We start from the raw sequence: 27239 nt of genomic DNA on the forward strand, positions 1-27239 counted from the left end.
CCTTAACCCTCTCCTCTTCTTTTCCCTTCATTTCTCGCCTTTCTCCTTCTCCCCCCATCATTCCTAGGCCTCTCCACCCCCACCCCCCTTCCTCCCCCCCTTCCCATCCTCCCCTCACCGCCTCGCCAATCAGGCCAGTTCGTGACGGGCTCCTGATTGGCTGAAGGAAGGCTCCCCTCCCCCCCCCGACGATGATGTGACCAGGGTGTTCTCTCTCTCTCTCTCTCTCTCTCTCTCTCTCTCTCTCTCTCTCTCTCTCTCTCTCTCTCTCTCTCTCTCTCTCTCTCTCGTCAGCGTTCGTGTTTTTCTCTCTTTTGTTCTTTTCTCTTTATCTTTATTATCATTATCTTCATCTTTGCCTTATTTTCTTTGTTGTTGTTGTTCTTGTTCTTCTTTTTGTTATTTTTTTTCTATACCACGTCAATATCTATCTTCTATTCTCTTCTTCCTATTTGCTCTTTCTCTTCTTCTTCCTCCTCCTCCTCCTCCTCCTTTTCTTTTATCTTCTTTTGTTCCCTTCTTCCTCTCTTCTTTTTTTTAGGCTTCCCGGAATGAGTGGCTGTTTTTCTCTGTGTTTGTTTGTTCGTCCGGCCATCTGTTGTTGTTATTTTCTCGTTTTTTTTTAGTGTTTTTTTTTGTTTGTTTGTTTGTCCGTGTTGGTTCTTTTTTTTTGTTGTTTGCTTACTTCATTCCTCTATTTGATTTGTTTGTTTGTTTGTTTTAATCGAGTTACTTTTTTTTTTTTTATTTTGCAAGGCCAGAGTCAGTGTGTGTTTGTAGTGTTCTGTTTTATTAATCTGAAGTGTGTGTGTTCGTTTGTGTGTTTCTGTTTGTATTCTCGAACTCTGTATGTCCATCACACATACACACACACACACACACACACACACACACACACACCTGCAGCATTCATTAAGGTGTGTGTGTGTGTGTGTGTGTGTGTGTGTGTGTGTGTGTGTGTGTGTAAGAGGACATTAATAGCTCACCTGATAGTCCTTCACCTGTATTCTGCTATCACCTTCCTTTTTCTTATCAATAACATCAACGGACGCCACTTTGAAACCCTCTCATCCACTGCAATTCATACTCATCAAAGGCAACGTTACCAATACCATCATCATCACACTTCATCCCATGCACATACCATAGAGGTGGTGTATATGCGTGTGTATGTTGTGTAGTGTAGAGGACATAGAAGTGTGTGTGTGTGTGTGTGTGTGTGTAAACAATATGTAGAAGAAGTGTACAGCTGGACGTGGACAGACAGTTGAAGCTAAACGCGTAACAAGAGAGAGAAACATTGAAGACGCAACAAGACATCAATACCATCACTACAAACTAAATCGTCACATCGTCTTCCTTCCTTCCTTTTCCACCTTTTTCCTCCCTTTTCTCCCTTCTTCTCCCTTTCTCCTCTTCCTTTTATTTATCTCCTTATAACTACATCGTCACACACCCACACACATTCACCAGCATCACTACACACACACATCTCCTGACGCATCAAAGTCAATCCCTTGAACACTCACCTTTGGACTGGCTCACTCACCCCTTTATGTCGACGATCTGAAGAGGCGATGGAGAGGTGTTCCGATAATTCCTCCTTCATGTTCCCTCTCGTTAGTTAGTTAGTGTGTGTGTAACGTGGCCAGTCATTGATGTAAGGCTCATGTTCTCAAGTGTTCCGAGTCTTTGTCTGTCTGTCTATTTTCTCTCTCTCTCTCTCTCTCTCTCTCTCTCTCTCTCTCTCTCTCTCTCTCTCTCTCTCTCTCTCATTAACCCTATTTTTGTCATTTTTTCCCGTTTTTTCTTCTTCTATTCATTCCTTCATTCTATTACGGCTCATTTTCATTCAGTTTTCTTTTCACTATTTCATCCTTTCATTAATTATCTAACTGTTCCTTTATTCCTTCCTTCTTTCATTCATTCATTCATTTATTCTATCCTCCTTCGTACGTACATTCATTTTTCTCGTCATTCAGTTATTCATTCTTTTACCCTTCATTCATTCATTCATTCATTCATTCATTCTTTCTTCTTTACATTCTCTCTCTATTCATCATTCCAGCTTTTTCTTCTCTTTTTAAGTCGATCTGGCAGCTCCACTTTTTTTCCTTCCTTTCACCTTTCTCATATATTCTATTTTTCAGCCTCTCAAAATGTTATGCAAGTTCCGTCACCCGTTTTCCCATGCATTAATATTTTTCTGGACTGACTTTTATTTTTTTAACTTTTTATACACGCCTGATATTTCCGCCTCGTCGCCTTTTATTTATTTTATTTCTTCCCTGCTCGTTTACATTTAACTTTTTTTGCCTTCTTTCACTTTTATTGCTTTATTTCTGGAGTTTTCAATCACGGAAATATTTGGGTATGTGAATTTTGGTGTCTAGTTTTTGTACACATTTGTTTATTTTATTTTATTTCTCTTATTTCTTCCATTTTCGTCCTTTTTTTCCTCCTTTAACTTTAATTTCTTTATTTTTGGAGTTTTTAATCACAATATTTTTAGGTTATGTGTATTTTTTTATTCCGTTTTTATACCAAAATTTTTATATTTGTTTCTTCCCTCCTCTTCTATATTTCTTTTTTTTCACGTTTTTTTATTACTGGAGTTTTTAATCACAGAAATATTTGGTCATGTGAATTTGGTTGTCTAATTTTGTTTCTGATTTTTCTTCCATTTTCTTCTATTTTTTCTCCTTTAACTTTTATTTCTTTCATTTTGGAGTTCTTGATCACAATACTTTTAGGTTGTGTATTTTGTTTTCCCGTTTTTATACCTTTTTTTGTGCGTGTAACCTCATTTTATATTACGATAGATTTTCCTTTTTATCTTCTCCACTTTTTTATTATTGGACTTTTGAAGCACACTGATGTTAAAAGCAAGTTCCTATCACCCATTTTTTTTACATAATTCCTAAAACAACATAATTATTTTCTCCCGGTTCCTTTTTTTTCTGTATCATGACTTCCTCCGTCCTCCATCATGTTATTTTCATTTTCTTATCAATTTTGACTTTTTAAATTGTACTTAAGTTTTTTCTTCTACCTAAATTCTTACCAACCATTTAACTTTACCTCTTTTACACGCTTTTTTTTTCTCCTTTTACTCATTCATTCATCCTATTCATGCTCATTTTCATTCATTTTTTTCTTTTCATTCTTTAATCCTTTCATTCATTATCTTACTGTTGCTTTATTCCTTCCTTCATTCACTCATTCATTTATTCATTTTCTTGCTACATTAATTTATTTTGGTCAATCAGTTATTCATTCTTGTACTGTTTATTCATTGTTTTACTGCTTATATATCTTTTCTTATCCTGGCTTTCAACTCTCCCTCTCTTATTAATTATATTTATTAGTTATTCCAACTTATTATCACTTATTTTTTCCATTATTTACTCCTACTTACTGTGTCTTTTTCTGCACCTTATATGTTCCCTTATCCCTTCCTGTACCTCTCCCTCTTTCTCCCACTATTATGATTTTCTCTATGCTCTTTTATGTTATTTTCCTATCCCATTATTTGCTTTTTTAATAACGCTATATTTTTTTCTTCATCTCGCCAATCATCGAAACTAACTTCCTGCACTGTCTTCTTTTTCTCTATTATAGTTTTTTTTCTGTGCTTATATCATGTTATTTTCCTATCCCATTATTTGCTTTTTTAATAACGCTATATTTTTTCCTTCATCTCATCTTGCCAATCATCAAACTTACTTCCTACACAATCTTCTTTTTCTCTATTATAGTTTTTTTTCTGTGCTTATATCATGTTATTTTCCTATCCCATTATTTGCTTTTTTGATAACGCTATATTTTTTCCTTCATCTCATCTCGCCAATCATCAAACTAACTTCCTACACTGTTTTCTTTTTCTCTATTATAGTTTTTTTTCTGTGCTTATATCATGTTATTTTCCTATCCCATTATTTGCTTTTTTAATAACGCAATATTTTTTCCTTCATCTCATCTTGCCAATCATCAAACTTACTTCCTACACAGTCTCCATTTTCTGTTGTAACTTTCTTTGTGTTCCATCATATTATTTTCATCCCCTTTTATTGGCTTTTTGATAACACTTAAGTTTTTCTACACGACTCCTTACCAAACATCAATTAACTTTTTTTACAATCCTCCTTTTCCGTATCATGCCTTTTTCTGTGCTCTATGATGTTTATTTTCTCGTATTATTATTATTATTTACTTCTCAATCCCACTAAAGTTATTATCTATATTTTCTTTTTCCCAATCGTCAAAATCAACTACTTAAACAGTCCCTTTTTTTCGTTCCATAGCTTACTCTATACTCCATTGCGTTCTTTCTTTCTTCTTTTTATTATGTCTTTTGATAACACTATTTTTTTTTTCATAGTTTCTTTTGTTTCTTTTATTTCTTACATGTTCGTCAATACTTCTCCACTCTTTCCGCTCGCTTTCATTTCCCTATTTTTTTATCAAGTTCCTCAATATTTTTCTTTTTCCTCCTTCTACTTTTATTTCTTTATTTTTGGATTTTTACGGTATTTCTAGGTCATGTGTATTTTGCTGTCCAGTCATCAAAATCTACTTCTTACGCAGTCCCCTTTTACGTTTATTCTTTCTTTCTGATTTCCTTTTTATAACGCTGTTTATTTATTTTTTCTTATCTTTTCCAGTCATCAAATACAGCTTCTTGCACAGTCCCCCTTTTCCTTATCATGGTTTTCTCTTCCATACTCCAGGTTACAACGCTATATCGCCCTTTTACTTTTCTTGTGATCGACTTTTTCAGCCACTCGAAAGGTTTATAAGCATTGTCATCTAGTTTTTTTTTTTTTTCTACTTATTTTCAAACCAAGTAGCTAATACATTTTTTTTTTCCTTCAGAGTTTTCTTTTATTCTGTATCTTCGTTCGTCATTCACGCCTCCACCTATTCTCATTTTAGTCCAATTATTTCTTTCTTATCTTCCTTTTCTTCCTTCCATGTCAACCTTTCTTTTTCTTTTTTTTTTCTTTTTTTCTTCCTTGCCATCCTTTTCTTCCTTCCATGTCATCATTTTCTTCCTTTCTTTGTTTTTTTTTTTACTTTCTTCCCTCCTTGTTTTCCTTTTTTTCGTTTTCCTCTTTTTCTTTTCTTTCTTCTTCCTTGTTTTCCTTTTCTTCCCTTTTCCTCCTTTTCTCCTTTCTTCCATTTCTTTCTTTTCTTTTCTCTTTTCCTTCCGTGTTTTCCTTTTCTTCCCTTTTCCTCCTTTTCTCCTTTCTTCCATTTCTTTCTTTTCTTTTCTCTTTTCCTTCCGTGTTTTCCTTTTCTTCCCTTTTCCTCCTTTCCTCCATTTCTTCCTTCCTTCCTTTTCCTCCTTTTTCCTCCCTGTTCTTCCTTTCCTCTTTTCTTTCTTTTCTTCCTTCCTTTTCCACCTTTTTTCCTCCCTTTTCTCCCTTCTTTTCCCTTTCTTCTCTTCCTTTTATTTATCTCCTTTTTGGCTTCTTAATCACCCTAATGTAATGGAAGTGTCGTCATCCGTTTTCTTTACATATTTTATCGCCTAACTTATCTATTTCTTACATTTTCCTTCTCCGAATATCTTGACTTCTTCCTATGCCTTCTATATAGCCTCGTACAAGTTCTCCGTTCCTTCTTCCTATGCCTTCTATAATAGCCTCGTACAAGTTCTCCGTTCCTTCTTCCTATGCCTTCTATATAGCCTCGTACAAGTTCTCCGTTCCTTCTTCCTATGCCTTCTATAATAGCCTCGTACAAGTTCTCCGTTCCTTCTTCCTATGCCTTCTATAATAGCCTCGTACAAGTTCTCCGTTCCTTCTTCCTATGCCTTCTATAATAGCCTGGTTCAAGTTCTCCGTTCCTTCTTCCTATGCCTTCTTTAATAGCCTCGTACAAGTTCTCCCTTCGTTCCTTCTTCCTATGCCTTCTATAACAGCCTCGTACAAGTTCTCCGTTCCTTCTTCCTATGCCTTCTATAATAGCCTCGTTCAAGTTCTCCCTTCGTTCCTTTTTCCTATGCCTTCTATAATAGCCTCGCACAAGTTCTCCCTTAGTTCCTTTCATTTTCTTTAATCGCACAAATGTTATGTATATGTTTTTTCTTTTATTTCGATTCGCTACGTATGTTCTTGCAATCCTTATTTTCATTCTCTTATTCATTTTCCTTTGCTTTCTCCTTCGTTCTGCCAGCTCTCTCTCTCTCTCTCTCTCTCTCTCTCTCTCTCTCTCTCTCTCTCTCTCTCTCTCTCTCTCTCTCTCTCTCTCTCTCTCTCTCTCACACACACACACACACACACACACACACACACACACACCTTTCTTTTTATTCGCTTTTAAAACCTCACCAAAGTTTTTTTCTCTTTAAAGGTTTGCAATTCAGTTTTCTTTCACATTTTTATGCTAACCTTCGTATATATTTCTTGGAGTTTTATTTTTTTCTAGTTTTTTGTGCCTCTGACGTGTGCTCTCTCTGTCTTCCTTTCACTTTTCTCGTTATTGAGTTTTTTTTTTCTTTTTCAGCATCCCAATGTCATATAAGCTTCGTCATTTAGTTTTTTATTACTTTTTCCTGTTTATTGATATTTATTTTTCCTGTTATTTACTCCGAATTGTCATAGTTTTAACCTTTTTCCTTTTCTGTACCTTCTTTTTTCCTTATCCCAGCTTTTAACTCTCCCTCCATTATTACGTATATTGATTGCTTATTCCTATTCATTACTACTTGCTTACTCCTACTTATCATCTTCTTACACTGTTTACTTTTCTTTATCTTATGTTTTCCCTTATCCTTTCCTTTACCACCCCCTCTTTCTCCCTCTCAGTGATCGTCGTCCCTTAGCGCATTCTCCGGGCGCAGGACGCAAAGTTGAAGCTCATTCCATCCCTGTAGAAGAAAGGTAAGACGTCCTGCCCTCCTGAAGCACTCGAATCCCTCAGCAGCGGGTCCCTCTAGCGGCGAAGTGGCTAAGCGAGGTCACCTTCAGGGCTCTTGTGTTGCCTGGCAGTCGGGGTTTTCCAAGGCCACTCCCGCTCACCTCCGTCCATTTCATCTCGTCCGTCCCTCATTTTTATCATTTTATTGCCAGCGCAGCATCCTCCTCTCCCTCGCCTTCTGCCCCCTCTGTGTCCTTGGCCTTGCATCAGTTTCTTCTCACTTCTCTCTATCCCTCTCTGTTCCTTCTTCCTTCTCCTCTCTTTACCTCTTCATCTCATCTTGTGCCTCCCTCATTTTTGTATCTTTTTATCTTCAGCATCCTCCTCGCCCTCTGCCCTCTCTCTCCTTGGCCTTGCATCAGTTTCTTCTTACTCCTCTTTATCCCTCTCTGTTCCTTCTTCCTTCTCCTCTCTTTACCTCTTCATCTCATCTTGTGCCTCCCTCATTTTTGTATCTTTTTATCTTCAGCATCCTCCTCGCCCTCGCCTTCTGCCCCCTCTGTGTCCTTGGCCTGCCTCTTCATCTCATCTTGTGCCTCCTTCATTTTTGTATCTTTTTATCTCCAGCATCCCCCTCTCCCTCGCCGTATGCCTTCTCTCTCTCTCTCCTTGGCCTTGCATCAGTTTCTTCTCACTCCTCTCTATCCCTCTCTGTTCCTCCTTCCTTCTCCTCTTCCCTACCTCTTCATCTCATCTAGTGTCTCCCTCATTTTTATCTTTGTATCTCCAGCATCCTCCTCCCCCTCACCCTCTCCCCTCTCTGTGTCCTTGGCCTTGCATCAGTTTCTTCTTACTCTTCTCTCTATCCCTCACTGTTCCTCTTTCCTCCAATTTCTTTACATATTTTTTCATATCATCTTGTGCCTCCCTCATTTATTATTATTATTATTATTATTATTATTATTATTATTATTATTATTATTATTATTATTATTATTATTATTATTATTATTATTATTATTATTATTATTATTATTATTATTATTATTATTATGATCGGCTACCAAAGCCTCCCTTCAGAGTGCAGTACAACAAGTTGAATCACACAAAATACCAAAAGCTACTGGAGAGAAGCAAAGGCAACAAGTAGTTAAGAAACTGGCCAGTCAAAGCCAAGAGGAGGAAAAATAATATTACTGTTTCAAAAAGACATTCACACGAGACTTAAATGTACAAATGTCTGCAGAAAGGACAATCTTACTGGGTACCTGATTCCATAAATTTGTCAACGACGGGAAAAAATATCGTGAGAATTGTGTCGTACATAAATTCATTGGATTAAAAGCAAGATCGTTTTGACTAAGAGCAAACCTCGTGACCCGGGCAGGAGTAAAAGGATCAGGCAAAGCATTGTGTAAGGGATGCCGATTATTCTTAAAAACTTTAAATAAAATGCTAAGGGCACCAACTTGACGCCGATGATCAAGATCAAGAACAAGTGCCGGAGAAATAAATTTAATTGAATTGCTTGCTCTGTCAGGTATTTGTTTCTTTTTTTATCTGCAGCATCCTCCTCGCCCTCTGCCCTCTCTCTCTCCTAGGCCTTGCAACAGTTTCCTCTCTCTCCCTCTCTTTCTCCGTCCTCCCACTCCTTATCATCCATATCATCTCTTGTCTCCCTCATTTTTATCTTTTTATTTATCTCCAGCATCCTCCTCGCCCTCGCCCTCTGCCCTCTCTCTCTCCTTGGCCTTGCATCAGTTTCCTCTCTCTCCCTCTCTTTCTCCGTCCTCTCATTCCTTGTCATCCATATCGTCTCTTGTCTCCCTCATTTTTATCTTTTTATTTATCTCCAGCATCCTCCTCGCCTTCGCCCTCTGCCCTCTCTCTCTCTCCTTGGCCTTGCATCAGTTTCCTCTCTCTCCCTCTCTTTCTCCGTCCTCTCATTCCTTGTCATCCATATCATCTCTTGTCTCCCTCATTTTCATCTTTTTTTTTATTTATTTCCAGCATCCTTCTCACCCTCACCTGCCCGCTCTCTCTATCCTTGTTTCAGTTCCTTCTTACCTCTTCTCTCTCTCTACTCCTCTTTCCTCCAATTTCAGTTCTTATCCCTATTTATCATCTCGCACCTTCCTCCCTCATTTTTATCTCCTGCATCCTTCCCTTTGCCCTCTCTCCTCTCTTTCCTCTTCTCTCCCTCCTTTACCCTCTTTCCTCTAACTCCTTTCCTCATCTCGTGCTTTCCTCACTTTTATTTCCCTCCCTCTCTCTCTCCCTCCCTCTCCTCCCTCACCCGTGTCCTTGGCCTTGCTTCATTCCCTCCTTCCCTCCATCCTCCCTCCACCCTCTCTCTCTCTTTCTCTATCTTCGTCTCACCTCCCTCTCCCTCCTTCCTCCCCCTCCCTTCCATCCTCCTCCCTCGAGTCGTGCATTGCTCCACTTCCTCCTTCCCTCCCTCCTCCACCCCCCCCCTCTATCTTTGTCTTACCTCCGTCTTCCTCCTTCCTCCTCCTCCCCTCCCTCTTCCCCGCCGCTAACCCGGTTGTCTGTCTGTCTTTTATTGCATCCCATCACCTCTTACGCCCTCTCCTTATCTCCTCTCCCTCGCCTCCCCCTTCCCTCTCCTTCTTTCTTTCCCCTTCCCTTCCCTCCTCTCATTCCCTCTCTTTGTCCCTTCCTCCTCTCCTTTTTTCCCCTCTTCCTTTCTCCCCTTCCCTTCCTTCCCTCTTCCACCCTTCCCTCTCTTCCTCCTTCCTCTCTCCCCTCCCCTTCCTTCCCTCTTCCACCCTTCCCTCTCTTCCTCCCTCCCCTTCCTTTCCCTCTCCCTTCCTTCCTCTTAGTCTTTACCCTTACTCTGTGTCCCATCATTCTCTCTTTCTCTCCCCTTCCTCCTCCTCCTCCCCTTTTCTTCCTTTTCTTCCTCCCTTCCTTCCCCCTACCCTGTGTCCCATTCTCTCTCATTCCCTTGTTTCGGGTGATTTCTAAGAAGCTTTTGTGTGTGGGTGGAAACTTTTTTTCTTGTTATCATTCCGAGCAGACGCGCTTTTGAGAACAGTGACTCTTCAAGAATTCGTCCTCAAAGCACTGGAAGGTGAAATAATCTCCTCTGATGTAAAACGGCTGGGTGTGACATAAACAGCTGGCAGAGTGACGAAGGGGAACGGGTGGAGGGGGAAGTGGAGAGGGGGAGGGGGAGAGGGGGAATGGGGAGGGGGAGGTGGAAAGGGGGAGAGGGGGAATGGGGAGGGGGAGGGGGAAAAGGGGAGAGGGGGGGAGGTAGAGAGAGGGAGGTGGAGAGGGGCCTTTTTTCCTCTCTCCCTTCTTTCCTCCCTCCCTTTCCTCCCTTCCTTCTTTCCTCCCTCCTTCCTTTCCTCCCTCCCTCCTTCCTTCCTCCCTCCTCCCTTTTTCCCTCCCTTTTTTCCTCCCTCCTTCCTCTCCTCCCTCCTTCCCTTCATCCTCCCTACCTTCCTCTCCTTTTCCTTCCTTCTCTTTTATATCCCAAGATCCGAAACACAAGAATTGACATGAAGCCTTTTGGGGAGAGGGGGGGAGGGGGCTGGGAGGTAGGTAGGAAGGAACGTAACAGTAAGGTTGGGGATTATTATTTTTTAACAGCTAAGGAGCAACTCAAGGGCAAAAAAAAAAAAAAAAGGAAAAGAAAAAGTCTGCTAAAAAAAAGTTAATATGGTCTTTCGAGCTTGTGAAATCGCTCAGGAAATCGACACTAAATAAATAAATGATAATAATAATAATAACAACAACAACAACAACAACAATAACAATAATAGAGAGAAGAGAGATGCATTTCATTTCATTTATTTCTTCTCTATTTTTCATTTCACTTTTTTTCTTTTTCTCCATGTTTCTAAATCGTTGGCATCATATACATACAAAAAAAAAAAAAGGAAAATATCAGTGTTCAAATTTCGGTATATACTATTATCAACGTTCACCTGCATCGTCGTAACCTAACCTGACCTCTTGACTTGACCTGACCTCCCCTTGCTCCCTCACTCGCCTGGTCGTGGTCGCGGTGTCAGTGTGTCGGATCGGCATTCTTGGTGTGCGGGTTCCTGACTCACCCCGCCGTCGAGTGGATCAGGCGCCCTTTGCTTGAACTCCTTTCACTTGCTTCACCCCCCCACCCACCCACCCTCAACCCCCCACCCTCATCCCAGCTTCCTATTCTCTCTCACTCAGGTCTTCTACACTCCTTGCCTCTTCTCTCTCTCTTTCCCTGTCTCCCTCTTTTACCTTCCCCCCACTCCCCTTTACACCCCTCACCCTTAACACCCCACCCCCCTCACCCCAGCTTCCTATTTTTTTCTCTCACTCAAGTCTGGTCTAATACTCTCCTTACCCCTTCTCCCTCCCTCTGTCTCCCGCTTTCCTCCAACTTATTTCCTTATTCCCTCCATATCATTTCATATCTCCCTCCCTCCCCCCTTCTTTTTTTTTTTCCTCCAGCATTCTTCTCTCCCTCACCTTCTGCCCTTAAGACCGACATGTATTGCCTCTCCACATGCTTTCTACTCTCACTCTTATTGTTAATTCTTGTTTTAATCCACTCTTACTTTGACCTGCTTCCACTCTCACTCCACCTGAAGAATCCCACATCTCACCTCTCCACTTGCTCTCCATTCTCACTTTCTGCTTTCATCCACTCTTAGCTCTTTTTCCACCCTCTCTCCACTTGGGGCCTCACGCATTTCACCTCTCCACCTGGTCTTTTCGCCCTTACTTATCCTGCCTTCCTCCACTTAATATCTTACCTTTCCACTTACTGCTTACTCCCTCACTCCACCCATCTAGCTAACTCCAGTCTTCCTCCACCTCCATTCAGGTCTACTTTCAGTCTCTCTCCACCTCTAAACACTCTCGTATCTTACCTCTCCACCTTCCCTTTACTCCCTTATTCCACTCCACTCTTCCAGCCTTCCTCCACTCTCACTTAGCCCTTTTCCTACCCTTACTCCACCCACGTATCTCATTTTTCCACTGCTCTTCAATCCAGTATTCCACTTCATCTAGCCAACTCCCACTTAGCCCTTCCTCAGTCCACCTTCTCGCACTCCCACGCAGCCGTTCTCCCACCCCACTGCACCTGCTAAATACCCTTGCTTCTCCCCTCACCTCCTGACCTGCTCCCACGTATATAAACCCTCACTCTCCCTTTCAGTCCTAATTCCACCAATACTCCGTGTCATGAATACTCTTCTCACCCACGCAACTTCCACCCTATACCCTCCTCCTCCTCCCACTAACATTTGATCACCCTCCTCCCTTCCTCCCTCCCCCATGCACACCTGTTTGTTTGTTACCTCCCGACCACCTGGTTTTCTCTGATTTATTTTGGTGTATGAAAAGGAAGGCATGATAATCTTTCCCCGTCAGGTGTGTGCGCCTTTCCACACGTGTGGGAGTGACATGAATATTGATGTCTTAACCCTGCATGTACGATGGCGATTTTATTAGGTCTAATCCAGCCTCATTAATGCCAACGACCATGGAAATTAGCCTCAGAAACATTAATAGAGCATGATAATATTCCCTCCTCGGGCGCAATCTTTCGGAAAATGATTTTAAAGTATATGTACTGGTTGGTTGTTGACCTATATTTTTTTTCTATTTCTTGTCTGCATGTTTGTTTGTTTTTTCGTTTGATATTCCTTTTAACCTTGAACCGTATTGGAAGCGAAGACAAGCATTGAGTCACACACACTGAATGACATCAGACGTGGGTCACGGCACTCCGAATGGAGTAGCCCGGGGCCAGCCTGTTGGCCTCCCCCCTTCCCCTACTTCCCCCTCCCCCTTTTCATAAAAAAAAAAACATCGTAAGAAACTTTTGTGACATCAAGCTTAATCATGGTGACAGACAGTGAGTGCAGTGCGTTTGTGGTGCCGTGAAGACACTGAAGCGTAGAAATGGCCAGTGTGACGCCGACGCGGCCTTCCCATCCAGCCGACGCCCCAGGTGCCCCCAGGTACACCAGCCCGACCATCATGCTGCTGAGAGAATTCGGTTCAGGTGCAGTGCAGTGTTGAGGCCCGTCACTCAGGTGGAGCCGCGGGTGGGGCAATCAGCACGCCGCTCAACATACAAGGCAGTGCAGACGTTAGATGTTCCCACGCGTACTGCCGCTCGGTCCGCCTCTTCCTATCTTGTCTCACCGGCTGGATGGATCAGCAGGTCATCGCAAAGCCCATAAGCTGAGTGACGGCCGACACCGCCTCTACCTGCGCCCCCGCTATCAACAGCGACCTGGCCCTTTTTGACCTGGGGTCGACCTGGGGCTTAACACGTGACCCGTCACCCGGAAGACCACACCGCCTCCTACCGCACCTACGCACTGCAATCCACCACCTCACCTCCCCCGCACCACCCCAGACCCCCTATACCCCTTTACCCTATTTCATTTTGTACATTTCCATTTTTTTATTATATTTCAACATTGCATTTTTAACGCGTATATTTTCAACTTAACAGCTGCAATCACTTAATAAACCGATTATCATTATTATTATTATTATTATTATTATTATTATTATTATTATTGTTACACACACACACACACACACACACACACACACACACACACACACACACACACACACACACACACACACACAACTAACTAAACTCTCCCGCGTCAAACCCTCCAAACAGTAGAAATAATAGTAATAATAATGACTAAATCCAACGCGTGGTGTAGGAGGTTTCCCGCGTTATTTTGAACCGCCACGGAAAACCAAAGTTCACCCTGAAATTCCCACTTTTATTTCCGTTTTCAGAAGGGTCACGGAGCCCCTCTCTTGACACGACGCGAGTGGCGGTAAATTGGCTGGTCCAGGCTCTTCCTTTAGCCTCCCCTGAATGACCCGAGGCGGAGGGGAAAAGAGGCGGAGAAAAATAAGGGAATTGGGAATGAGGAAGAAAACAAAATTATAAAAAAATGGTCGAGGACGAAGAACGGAGATTGTAGGGGGCGCTGGGAAAAGGCCTTGGCTGATATAGTCCTTTTAAAGCTCCTTGTATTTAGCTAAGACGAGGCGGAGAAATATATGGAAGGTGGGAATGAGGAAGAAAACGAAATGATATATATAAAAAAAGGTCTAGGATGGAGAAGATAAAATGTAGAGGGTGTTGGGGTAGACTTAAAAGTAAACTAAATCTCCTTGTGTCTTGTATTAGCACAGGAAGGGAAGAGAAATACAAGGAAAATGGGAATGAGGAAGAAAACGGAAATAATAATAAATAAAAAAAACGGTCGAGGGTGGAAAATGTAGAGGGCGGCGAGATAGGCCTTAAAGTTAAGTGCATCTCCTTGTTTTAGCTCAAGAGAAATAAAAATACAAAGATGGGAATGAATAAGAAAACGAAATTATAAGAAATGTTCGAGGATGGAGAAAGTAAATAACGGAGATGAGTTGCGTTTTCTGTCAGCATTTTGGTATTTTGAGAAACATATGTAGTACTATAATTCTCGTCTACTCTACTGCTCAGGTGTCCGAGTGTGTGTGTGTGTGTGTGTGTGTGTGTGTGTGTGTGTGTGTGTCATATTTCACTTGTCCGGCACAGATGACCCCAAAGATGTAAAGATAATAAAAAAAAATACATGAATAATAATAATGATAATGATAGTTTGGAATGGTTGAGTCACCCCTTCCACGTCACCACCACCATAACGCAGATGTTTGCATATATTTATCTCTTTAAATTCTACATTAATATTAAACAACACTTGAAGGTTCGACTTTTCTTAAAATATTGAAGCAAAACGCATTTTTTTCCTGCTCACCGGTGTGTAGGTAATATGTAGGTGGGTGTCATCAGGTGCAGCCACAAGTGTTCGGGGCAGGTGTGACGGGGCGCGGCGCGGGGTGACAACGAGCAAGAGCAGGTTTGAGGGCTGCAGCGATTTGTGATGAGCAGGTGATAGGGACGAACCTTCACGCCTTGATCGATAGAAACAAAAATGAAGGATGATGTAGATAGAATAATAGATAGAGGGATGAATAGATGAACCGATAGAAAAAAATGAGTATGTAAACGGATAAACAGATAGGTAAATTGATGAACTTAGATAGATAAATATTTGACCCATTAGATCCCGCCTTTAATGTACAAAAAAAGACTGTATACAATATTCCCCGGTGAAGTTTTGTTATATAATAATGTTTTCTTGGCCAGCTAGGGTTCTTTTTTTTTTGTGTGTGTGTGTGTTAAGACTTTTTCAAGAATTCTCTACAGAGGTTTTGCTTTAATGCATTTTAGAATTCGTCCAGTGAGGCAGTTGTTTTTGTGTGCGTATGTGTGTGTGTGTAGGTGCGTGTTGAAGTAGTTGTTTTGACTGTCATGCTGAGGGGTGGGGGGGTGGGGGGGGAGGTCAGAGGCGGGGGCAGCGCGGGACGCGGTTTTGTTGCCTGTTATAGCCCTCAGAGGTCAGCGCCAGTCTGCTGAGGCCTGACCCGGAACTGGCGGCGCCGCTGACCCCTCACTCCTACTCCCCCTTCCCCCATCACCATCACCAATACCACCATCCTCACTACCACTGTTACCAATATTACCACCATATCGTTGCCACCAATAGTCACCCTCACACTAACACCACCACCATCAGTAATTATCCAACTACTACTACTACTACTACTACTACGATTACCACCACCACTTCTACCACTTCTACTACTACTACTACTATTACTACTTCTACTACTATTATTACTACTACTACTACTACAACTACTACTACTACTACTACTACTACTAATAATAATAATAATAATAATAATAATAATAATAATATAACCTGCCTTTCAGAACTCAATATCGAATGTCATGCAATCACCTCCACTACCACCACCAACAACCACCACCAAACACCACCACCACCACCTCCTCCTCCCAACGTGTCCAAGCCACCATTTCCGCCTCACAAAACTCCTTTCTCTTTCCTTTTTCTCTTCCTCATATTTCCTTCCTCCTTTCCTCGCTTCAAAGTCAGGAAACCTCTTTTATATACTGGAATTCTGAAATGCTCTCACTCTTAACATGATGGTAGCAGTAGTAGTAGTAGTAGTAGTAGTAGTAGAGAAACTTCCTGTTGCATCATTTTCTTCATCTTTGTCTTTTCTATTTGAATTATCTTTTTTTTTTCATTTTTATTTATTTTTCATCTATTTCTATTTACCTTTTTTTACATATTATTTTTCTCTCACTAGATGGCGCGCAGTTTCCTTTTTTTATTGCCTCTAATTCTTGTGATTCTCTCTCTCTCTCTCTCTCTCTCTCTCTCTCTCTCTCTCTCTCTCTCTCTCTCTCTCTCTCTCTCTCTCTCTCTCTCTCTCTCTCTCTCTCTCTCTCTCTCTCTCTCTCTCTCACACACACACACACACACACACACACACACACGGTCAGTAGCTCCACGTAATTCGCAGTCGGAGAGGCACTTAGTCAGCAGCATCCGAGGGGGGGAGGGGGGGAGAGGGGAGGGGGTCAGCGGCAGGCGGAGTGTCAGGCCGCGTCAGCACTCTGGTCTGTGTGCCGGGGTTCGAGTCTGCAGTTAATGGCGTCGGTGCAATCATTGGTGCTCTCAGCGGTGCGTTCACGAGGCTGTTATTGCTCCTGTGGCGGTGATGGAGACGGCCTAGCAGTGGGGGGAGGGGGGGGGCGTCTCTCTCTCTCTCTCTCTCTCTCTCTCTCTCTCTCTCTCTCTCTCTCTCTCTCTCTCTCTCTCTCTCTCTCTCTCTCTCTCTCCTTTGCCTCTCGCCCTTCGTGTTCGTCCCCTGTAGGCTTATCTCCTCCTCCTCCTCCTCCTCCTCCTCCTCCTCCTCCTCAGATGTGTGTTTTTTTTATGTTATTTCGCGTCTACATCTCTCGTCTGTCTGCCTATCTGTTTGTATTTCTCTATATTTGTCTATCTATCAATCTATTTGTCTTTCTATGTCTGTCTAGCTGTGTATCTTTCTGTTCATCTAGCTATCCTTCATTCTCTCTCTCTCTCTCTCTCTCTCTCTCTCTCTCTCTCTCTCTCTCTCACAGTAAGTACCCCCGCGGCGGAACTCTCAGCGTGGTTGGCTTAGTGGGTCTGTCCGTCACGCTTTTAGTGGTGAAGTTTAGGCGGTTTGACGCTCGTTTAGACTTGGATTGTGCCGCTCGGACCCCCCCCCCCCTTTCCTCTCCCTTCACCTCTTCTCCCTGCCCTCTTCATCCCCTACCCCCTTCCCCCTGCACGATCAGTAGTAGCGGTTAATTGTATGCTTAGCGGTAATATCCTTTTGTTTTTGTTTTTTGTTTTTGTTCCGCCCAGGAGGTTTTGATGTGGTTGTAAGTTTTGTGGTACAGTCGTAAATTTGTTCAGGGAGAGATTCAGTCAGTCAGTCAGTCAATCAGTGCGTCGAAGAATCAGTCAGTCAGTCAGTCAATCAGTGCGTTGAAGTAATAGTACAGTCAGTCAGTCATCAATTCTTGTTTAGTCATGATTTTAGTCTGGGAAAGAATCATTTAGCCAGTCAGTCAATCAGTCAATCATTAGTTTTTGGTACCCGTTACAGATTTCAGTCAGTAAAGTAATCAGTTTGTCAGTCAGTCAGTTAGTGCATCGAAGAAACAGCCAGTCAGTCATCAGTTTTAGTTCAGTTTAGTTCAATTAGTCATTCATTCATTCAGTCAGTCAGTCAGTGCGTCAAAGAAACAGCCAGTCAGTCATCAGTTTTAGTTCAGTTTAGTTCAGTTAGTCATTCAGTCAGTCAGTCAGTCAGTGCGTCAAAGAAACAGCCAGTCAGTCATCAGTTTTAGTTCAGTTTAGTTCAGTTAGTCATTCAGTCAGGCAGGCAGTCAACAGTCAGCAGTCATCATCCCTTGTCAATACAGTCATCACCACAGCCAATCCCACCCTTGACAATCAGCAGCTACAGTTACCCCTTCAGCGTCGCGTCTCAGAGCGTATCCGTGCTGAGGCGCCTAATGACTCTCTCTCATTAGCGGGTAAACTAACCAATCAAGGTCTCATTAGCTCGTAACAAGGATGCGTCTGGGCCGGCTTGTTTCTGAGCCTCTTCAGTTTGTTTTCTCGTCTCGTCTTCGTCAGTGATTGAAGGGAGGAGAGAGAGAAGGATCAGAGAGTGTGTGTGTGTGGGGGGGTGGTAGGGGATGGGGGGGTGGATGTGTTTGTGGGGGAGGGGGAGGAGGTGATGTGTGTGTGTGTGTGTGTGTGTGTGTGTGTGTGTGTGTGTGTGTGTGTGTGTGTACCTGCCCACCTGTTTAATTGCCTGTACCTGTCTGTCTGTTTATCTGTCTGTATTTACCTGTTTATCTCTCTATCTTTCTATCCATCTCTGTCTTTTTTTTACAGTAAAGGAAACAACTCAAGGACAAAAACAAAGGAAAAATAAAATAAAAAGCCCACTAAGCAAATCTTTATCTATCTTTATCACTCTATCTATCTATCTATCTATCTATCTATCTATCTCAGTACATCAGAAGTATAAATGCATAGGTCATCATTATGGAATCGAGCCCCATCGCTATAGCTTCGTACGTCGGGAGTCTTATCGAAAACCTTAATTAACTCCTTACCTGTTAGCTGCCTCCAGAGATAAGCCAATTTCTTTCTTTCTCTTTTTTTCTTTTTTGGGGGGTAGCTTCTGTACCGTACCTTATTTCTCGTTCCTATTTCATCTGTTCGTTCTCTGTCTTCATCTTTCTTTCTGTCTCTCTCTCTCTCTCTCTCTCTCTCTCTCTCTCTCTCTCTCTCTCTCTCTCTCTCTCTCTCTCTCTCTCTCTCTCTCTCTCTCTCTCTCTCTCTCTCTCTCTCTCTCTCTCTCTCTCTCTCTCTCTCTCTCTCTCTCTCTCATCCTGTATTTATTTCTTTAACTTTCCTTTGTTTCCTTTCCTAATTTCCTTTTTTTTCGTACCTGCACTTTTTTTTTGTTTCTCACCCTTCGTAGTTTCTCTTTTTTTTTCTTTTTTTTTCTGTCTTCATCTCTTTATGCACGCACACTCTGATTACGCTTGTTTTCTCCTTTTATCCTCTCTTCCTTTGTATCTCCTTTCTTTTTCCCTTTATTTATCTTCCTAATTTCGTCTTGTTCCCTCTTCCTCTACTTCTATCCATATTTGCCTCAGTCTACGCTTTCTATTTCCTCCCCTTTCGATTCTTCCTTCTCTCTCTCCTATCATAATAATTCACTCGTACTTTGCTTCACTTTCTCCTAAGGTCCTTCGTTCTACAGTTCAATACAGTGTTCTTGTTAACGCTTCTTCTTCTTCACCTTCATTGTCTTCTTTTTCTTATCTTCTTCCTTTGTACTCTCCGTAATGGTCAGGCTTTGTACATAACACTCGGTACTAAAGATATATTCCCTGCATGGCTTCCTCAAATATCTAAGCCTCCCCGTCAACACCAAACACTATAGAAGGACTTTTCATAGTGTTTATATTTGGTTTGAGAGCTAATGGACCGTATTCTAAAGCACACACATTTGACAAGGCTTTCGTAGTAGGCGTTTTGGGCATTTCCAGGGGTAGTTTTATGGTCTTGGTGGTGGTTTGACTCTTCTTCTGTATCATGAACCTAAAAAAACACGCATGAGGGCTCAACTAATCTCCTTTTGGGGGGTTAGAAATAGTTGTTGTGAGAGTTGGAAGCGTTTAACAGCACCGACCTATGCGTCCACTGTACTCTTGCTGCGAATGGCCTCTCTCCCTCTCTCTATTCTTCCTCTTTCTCTTTCTCTTCTCCGTCTGTCTGTCCCCGTTTATTTCCCTTATCCCCTCATCCTCCTCTCTCTGTCTATATTCTTCCTCTATTCCACCCCCTGTTACGCTTCTTACATCCCTCCCCTGGCCCCTGTAGACCTTCACCCCTTGTCCCATTAGCACAGACGACGATTTTTAGGGCCCGTGCTGTCCATCGGGGGCCAGGTGGAGGCAGGTGTGGGTCTCAAAACTCTTTCTCTGTCGTCATTAGTGTTTATTACGGGGATTTGCACTACTTCCTGGTGCCTCTTCTTCTTCTTCTCCTTCTTCATCTTCGCCTTCTTTCTCCCCTGTACCGTCTTCTTCTTTTTCTTTTCTTTTTATATCTTCGTCTTCGTTTTCTTCTTCTTCTTTTTCTTTTCTTTTCATATCTTCTTTTTCGTCTTCGTTTTCTTCTTCTTCTTCTTCTTCTTCTTCTTCGTTCATTATCCTCCTCGTCTTTCTCCTCTATGACATCCGACCTCCTCCTCCTCCTCCTCCTCCTCTCGATCCTCAACTCTTCCTCGTCTTCATCGCTGACCGCTGTGTTCCTCCTCATCCCCCTCCACCTCTTCCATCTCCTCTTCAGCTATCCTTTCCTCCTGTTTCTCCTTCTCCTTCTTCTTCTTCTTCTTCTTCTTCTTCTTCATTTCGTCTTCTTCTTGCTCTTCTTTTTCTTCTTCTTCTTCTTCTTCTTCTTCGCTTTGTATCGCTTCATAGGTCCTTAATTCGATCCTCTTTCCTATCTATTCTCACACTTTACCTCTCAACGGCGTCACACTATTTACCTTCCCTCGCCTGAACACACGCGTCGCTAACCTGGACTTTCACTTTCACGGAGCGCGGTGTGAACGTAAACAAAGAAGATGCGTGAAGCGTTAAGTCGCGGCGAAGGGTGCGTGTGTGTGCGTGTGTGGGTGCGCGGGTGAGTGGGCGTGGCTGGTAATGAGAGGAGGGATGCTGTGGATGTGTCCCTGTCTCATCCACTTCACCTAGCTCTTTGCATATTGAGGTGAAGCCATCCGGATCGCATACCTAATGAGGCTTTTCACCCCACCCTCCGCCTCTGCACTTTGTCTTGTCCTGCATCGTTTTCTTTCTCCTCCTCTTCCTCTTCTTTCTTTTCCTCCTCATTTTCTTCTCTGTTCGTTCTAGTTTCTTTCCCTCATTCCTTTCTCCTCCTCCTCCTCCTCCTCCTCTCTGTATTCTTCCTCTTCTTCTTTTCATACTTTCATTCTCGTTTATTTTCTGCATCTTTTTCTTTTTCCTCCTCTCCTTCCTCCTCCTCTACTCCGTCCTTCCTCTCTTTCCTGTTTGTTTCCCTTATCTCCTTCTCCTCTTCCTTCTCCTCCTCCTCCTCTCTGTATTCTTCCTCTTCTTCTTATACTTCCATTCTCGTTTCTTTCCTGCATCTTTTTATTTCTCCTCCTCTCCTTCCTCCCCTTCCTCTTCTCTATTCGTCCCAGTTTCTTTCCCTCATTCCTTCCTCCTCCTCCTCCTCTCTTTATTCTTCCTCTTTCTCTTCTTATCCGTACGCCCATTCTTGTTTCATTCCTTCATCCCTTTCTCCTCCTCTTCCTCTTCTTCTCTTCGTCCTCTTTCCCTTCTCTCTCCGTTCTAGTTTCTTTCCCTCATCCTCTCATCCTCTCCTCTCTGTTCTTCCTTTTCCTCTTTTTCTTCTCCCTCTCTTCGTCCTAGCTTCTTTCTCTCCTCCTCCTCTTCCTCCTCCTCCCTGTCAGTCCTTCCTCTTACATCAACTCTTCCTTCCTCGTTTCTTTCCGCACCTCCCTCACCTTTTCTCCTCCTCCGTCTCCTCTCCTATTCCCCCTCCACTTTTCTTGTGTACCTGCTCCCTCTCCATCATTCGTGCTAATTACCTTCCACTTCCCCTCCACCTGGCGAGACCAATACACACTCGAGGGCTCAGGGATGATGACGATGATGACGTTTTTTGGCTCCACTTGGGCGTGATGTGATGTGGATGACCTCGCTTTTGCTGTTGGGTTGTGTTGTGTCTGTCTGTTCACCTGTAAATTATCTGTTGGTCTATCTATTTGTTGATCTACCTGCCTTTCCATATCTATTTTACGTGTATATATTTAGCTATTTATTCATATATTTATATTTTTTTATCAATATTAATATCTACTTTTTTATCATTTTGTCTATATTTGTTTCTATTTTTGTCTGTCTTTATCGGTATTTGAGTTTCGTGTGGTTTTCGATGTGTGTGTGTGTGTGTCTGTGTGTGTGTGTTGTGGTGTGATGTAGCTGTGTACGTCTTAGTGAGGCCGTGTAGGTGTGGCTCTGTTTATGTAGTGTGGTTGTATGGTATGTGTCTTTTTTATGTGTGCGTCATGGTGTGGCTGTGTATCTCCATATGTGTGAATGGTTGCGTCAGTGTGGCTGTGTGTGGTTGAGAGCTTCCAAGTGTGTCTGCTCTGAGGCGCATTTTAAACTGTAGTGTGACGCAGTGTGGCTCGTGCTCTGTTTTACATTCACCGAGCAGAGAAGTCAAACAAGCAAAAGGTTATTCGTACGAGTGAGTAAAAACGCCAAATGTCACCTTATAAAACTGAAAGTAGAAAAAGGGCAAAGTATCAAGACTCGGCTTAGTGTATGTGAGGTGACCTGGCATTTATAATTATCTCATGACACCCAAATCAGAGAGAGAGAGAGAGAAAAGAAAAAAGAAAAAAAGTGTTGTCTGACTCTGCCGGAATTTCCAAGCACCTGGGATGAAGGAGCAGTAATGGAACCGGCTAGATCTTGCATTAGTAAGTGGGGCAAAAAAAGAAAAAAGGGGCCATGGGAAGAGTTACATAAGAGAAATTAGATGGTTCCAGTTGGTTAGTGTGTGTGTGTGTGTGTGTGTGTGTGTGTGTGTGTGTGTGTGTGTGTGTTAGTTGCGCTGTTTTTTTAGTACTTCTATATGTAATCTACTTTCTGAAGCCATACAACGATCTATCTGTCTATTTATTTATCTATCGATCTATTTATCTATCTATCTACTTCTTGTTTTATCTTTTTTCTGTTATTTGTGTTGTCTCTTTTCTGAAGCCAAACAACTATATCTCTTTCTATCTAACTATCTATCTAGCTATGTGTGTGCGTGCGTGCGTGCCGATGTTTCCTAATATGTGTCCTCACGGCCGCGGCAGTGTCGGAGCCTCGCCATCGTTTTCTTTCAATGCGCGGGCAGTGTCCTCATGTGTCGCACCGTGTCGTGGGCGGGGGGGAGGAGGAGGAAGAGGAGAGAGACAGGGCAGTGAAGGACAGATGGGTGGAAGGAGAGGACGTTAGTAGATGGGTGGGAAAACAGGGAGGAAGGTGGGTAAGGGAAGGTAAGGTAGGTGGGTTTGGCAGGGAGCAGGGGGATAGGGGCGAAGGGAGGTAGGGGTCAGGTTGGTAGGGGCGTAGGGGGGCAGGGGAATAGGGGCGTCGGGAGGTGGAGGAGGGCAGAAGTAGATGGGTGGTAGGTCAGGTGGGTAGGGCGGCAGCAGGTGGGTGGGACAGGTACGCGAGAACAGCAGAATTTGAGAAGACCAGCGACTCGTGATTAATGGCTGCCCAGGTCGTCCGTCTCCCCTATATATGAATTTCTGTTTGTCAGGCCCGGACGACGAGGAAATTGGTTCGGAGCGAGAAAGGAAGGTACGCAGGATGGGCAGGAAGGCCGTCTGCCGCTCGTGTCCTGGCGTGCGCTGGGGGACATTTTGCAGGCCATCACGAAGCAGGGCAGGGCAGGGAAGGGCCGCTCGAGGGTTGACGGCCGAGCTCGAGTAAATACTGGGTCACTCGGAAATAAAGTTTGTCCAGTATTTCGCCGAGTTGAAAAGATTTAAACCAGGAATACCTTTTTTTTTCTCGTTCTTTTAAACCGTGATTTTGTGGGTCATTTTGACAGACACTACAACTTCTTACAAACTTTTTTTTTACATAATCTATACTAGTTTTATAATTGTGCTTCATAATGAGGTGTTTTTTCTGTCTAACTAAAATCGAGTGGAGCATTATTACAAACCCTCACTGCATCTTGGGTAAATACTCTGTCATTCGGAAATAAGTTTGTCCAGTATTCCGCCGAGTTAAAAAAAAAATCCTGAATTACCTTTTTTTTTGTCACCGTGATTTTGATTTTGTGATTTTGTGGGGCATCATGACAGACCCTTACTACTAATTCTTACAAACTATTTTTTTTATATATATTCTATACGACTGTAGAATCTTATAATTGTACTACTTCATAATGAGGTGTTTTGTCTTTCCAGCTAAAATAATCTGGTGGGGTATTATTACAAACTCTTCTTCTTCTTCTTCTTCTTCTTCTTCTTCTTCTTCTTCTTTTTCTTCCTTTTCTTTTTCTTTTTCTTCTTCTTCTTCTTCCTCTTACTTCTTCTTCTTCTTCTTTTTCTTCCTCTTACATCTTCTTCTTTTTCTTCCTCTTACTTCTTACTTTTTACAAACCTTTTTTTTACCTATTATAATACTGAACAATCTTATCCGTGTGCTTCATAAGGAGGTGTTTTACCGTTTCATCCAAAATCTTAAAGTGCATTTTAAGAAACCCCTATACTACATCTCTCGGACTGTTCATAATGTACAATTCGAACGTAACTCACCATCATCATTTTTCGTAGTGTGTGCTTGAAAGGGGGAGCATGTTTTTCTCCGTCTAGAGGCAAAAAAAAAAAAAACACGTGGGTAGCCTCCTCTTTGGCGGCCAAGACTCTCATCCGAGGCTTGGTTAAGTAAGCTTGCCTAATGAGAGGCGGCAGAGGCGGCGGCCCTTTGCTGAGGCTTGGACCGACTTGCGATACTGAGAGAAAAAATAACAGGAACGAGAGAGCGAGGAAGGCAACAAAAAGAGAGGCAGAGGGATACAGGTAAGAGAACAAAAATGACACAAAAAAAGGAGAGATAGAGAGAGGCAACAGAAACGAGAGAGAGAGAGAGAGAGAGAGAGAGACAGAGGAATACAGGCAGAGGAAACAGAAATGACGCAGAAACGGAGAGATAGAGAGAGGCAACAGAAACGAGAGAGAGAGAGAGAGAGAGAGAGAGAGAGAGAGAGAGAGAGAGAGAGAGAGAGAGAACCCCCTTTATCTGGTTTTGCAGCCTCACTCGCCCAGTCATCCTACAACCAGTTCAGATTAACACAAATAACCTGCTGTGTGACCCGAAAGTAGGCAAACCAGGTGGGCAAAAAGGGAGAGGAGAACAAGGGAAAGCGAGAGATAGATGAAGAGATAGATAGAGATGGATGGATGGATAGATAGATAGATAGATAGAGGGTATTTTTGTCTTCATTCTAAAAGCGTCGTAGAAATACTAATTATAGATACTAACGTTATTATTTCTTTCCACCCCTAACCAGTTCTTTTTAACTCTCTCTCTCTCTCTCTCTCTCTCTCTCTCTCTCTCTCTCTCTCTCTCTCTCTCTGTGTGTGTGTGTGTGTGTGTGTGTGTGTGTGTGTGTGTGTTTTTTCCTCTCCATTCCTGTTTATTTGGAGCATCACAACCACCAACCACCACTAACAACAACAACAACAACAACAGCATCATCCACCCTTGTCACTTCATCCGTCGGGTTCAGGGGCGTCTCATGCAAGTGGGTGAGGACACGCGCACCTGCCTCATCCGCTTAATTAGGTGAGTAGCAGGTGAGGGCGCTCTACCTGGAAACCTGTCGCCCCTCTTGATGAACCTCAGACGATATATAGATTGATGGATACATACATACATACATACACACATACATACATACATACATACATACACACATATATAGACTTTCTTTCTCTCTCTCTCTTTCTTTCTGTCTTTCTTCCTTGCTTTCTTTCTTTCTGCCTTGATTTCTTTCTATAAACTTTCTTTCTCTCTCTTTCTTCCTTGCTTTCTTTCTTTCTCTCTTTCTTTCTTTCTATAAACTTTCTTTCTCTCTTTCTTCCTGTCTTCCTTTCTTTTTTTCTTTCTTTCTTTCTATAAACTTTCTTTCTCTTTCTTCCTGTCTTCCTTTCTTTACTTCCTTTCTTTCTTTCTTTCTTTCTTTCTTTCTTACTTATTTTCTTAGATAGAGAGGGGAACACAGACAGACAGGCAGACAGATAGATAAATAGATAGATAGATGCAGAGAGAGAGAGAGAGAGAGAGAGAGAGAGAGAGAGAGAGAGAGAGAGAGAGAGAGTCGCAGCGCTTTCACTGTACAAATTATCGTTCGTATTTCCCTTGACACAATCTATATAGTTATCTTAAACAAGGAGTGCCTGGGAGACCTTAATAAATACAGCCAAGTCATGCACGGAGGAGGTGGAAACAGCTTCAGATTTACACACAATACGAGTCTTGCCCAACCAAACGTGTGTGGATTAAAAGTTTGCATCATTTTATCATTTTACTTGCTTTACTTCTTTCCCTGTATTTCCTGTGTTCAAGGTTCTTTTAGTCACCCACGCTCAGAGATTGAAGTTTACTATTGTCGGAGGTAGAGAGAGAGAGAGAGAAGTAAGGTGGTGATTATGTCAGTGTAGAAGTGTGTGTGTGTGTGTGTGTGTGTGTGTGTGTGTGTGTGTGTGTGTAGTATTGGTTGTTATGATCACAGTAGCAAACTTGTTCAAACTTAATATTGTCTGAGATAGAGATAGAGAGAGAGGTAAGGTGGTGGTTATGTCTGGTTGAAGTGTGTGTGTGTGTGTGTGTGTGTGTGTGTGTGTGTGTGTGTGTGTGTGTCTATAGTATTAATTGTTATGATCACAGTGGTAAACCTGTTCAAACTTAATGGCAGTCTTTTTATCTATTTCACAATTTATCTATTTATCTATACTATCTATCTGTCTATCCATCCTCTAAAAGGGACGATATCTGTTTTTGTTGTTCTTATTTTTCATTGTTATCACTATTAATATTATTTTTTTCATCTTCACTTTCTTTTACTCCTCATCCTTATTCATCTTATCTTTCTCATTTCCCTCCTCTTCCTCCTACTCTTCTTCTTCTTCCTTATCCTCTATTCATTTATCATTATAATTTATTTCTCCTCCTCCTCCATCTTCTATTCATCCTCACCGCCTCTTTCTTCTCTTCCTCTTCCTCCTTCCTCTCTCTCATTTTCCTCCTCTTCCTCCTATTCTTCATCTTCTTCCTGATCCTCTATTCATTTATCATTACCACTTTTTTCTCCTCCTCCTTCTCCATCTTCTATTCATTCTCACCGCCTCTTTCTTCTCTTCCTCTTCCTCCTTCCTCTCTCTCATTTTCCTCCTCTTCCTCCTATTCTTCATCTTCTTCCTTATCCTCTATTCATTTATCATTACCACTTTTTTCTCCTCCTCCTTCTCCATCTTCTATTCATCCTCACCGCCTTTTTCTTCTCTTCCTCCTCCTCCTCTTCCTCTTCATCTCGGTGGTCGGGGTGGCAGGAAGAGGGAGGCGGAAGAGGCAGGCGAACAGAGGCAGTGGCGGGCACGTAATAAGCTGCCAAAGCAAGGGACGGAGTTTGGGCTTTTTTTCAGGCCAGGTAAGAGGAAGACACCGCCGGTTAATTGGAGCGGCGGCCGAGTCTGTTCGTTCGCCTTCAGTTCGCTGGCCGGCATCTCTATGTTTACCGGAACTCCACAGTGGGTCAAGGCCA

The 27239-nt window shown here is 42.5% G+C and overlaps 1 protein-coding gene across 2 annotated transcripts in view; it reads left to right on the forward strand.

Annotated features, from left to right (window-relative positions):
• The window catches only part of LOC127007082 (extracellular serine/threonine protein CG31145-like), a 294491-nt gene that overhangs the window by 215958 nt on the left and 51294 nt on the right, over window positions 1-27239 (forward strand). For both annotated transcript variants that reach the window (XM_050877634.1, XM_050877632.1), the window contains exon 4: window positions 6813-6887. In XM_050877634.1, the coding sequence (XP_050733591.1) occupies window positions 6813-6887 (75 nt within the window). The remainder of the gene's footprint in view (window positions 1-6812; window positions 6888-27239) is intronic.

This window comes from Eriocheir sinensis, chromosome 34 (genome assembly GCF_024679095.1).
Source record: "Eriocheir sinensis breed Jianghai 21 chromosome 34, ASM2467909v1, whole genome shotgun sequence".
Classification (NCBI taxonomy): domain Eukaryota; kingdom Metazoa; phylum Arthropoda; class Malacostraca; order Decapoda; family Varunidae; genus Eriocheir; species Eriocheir sinensis.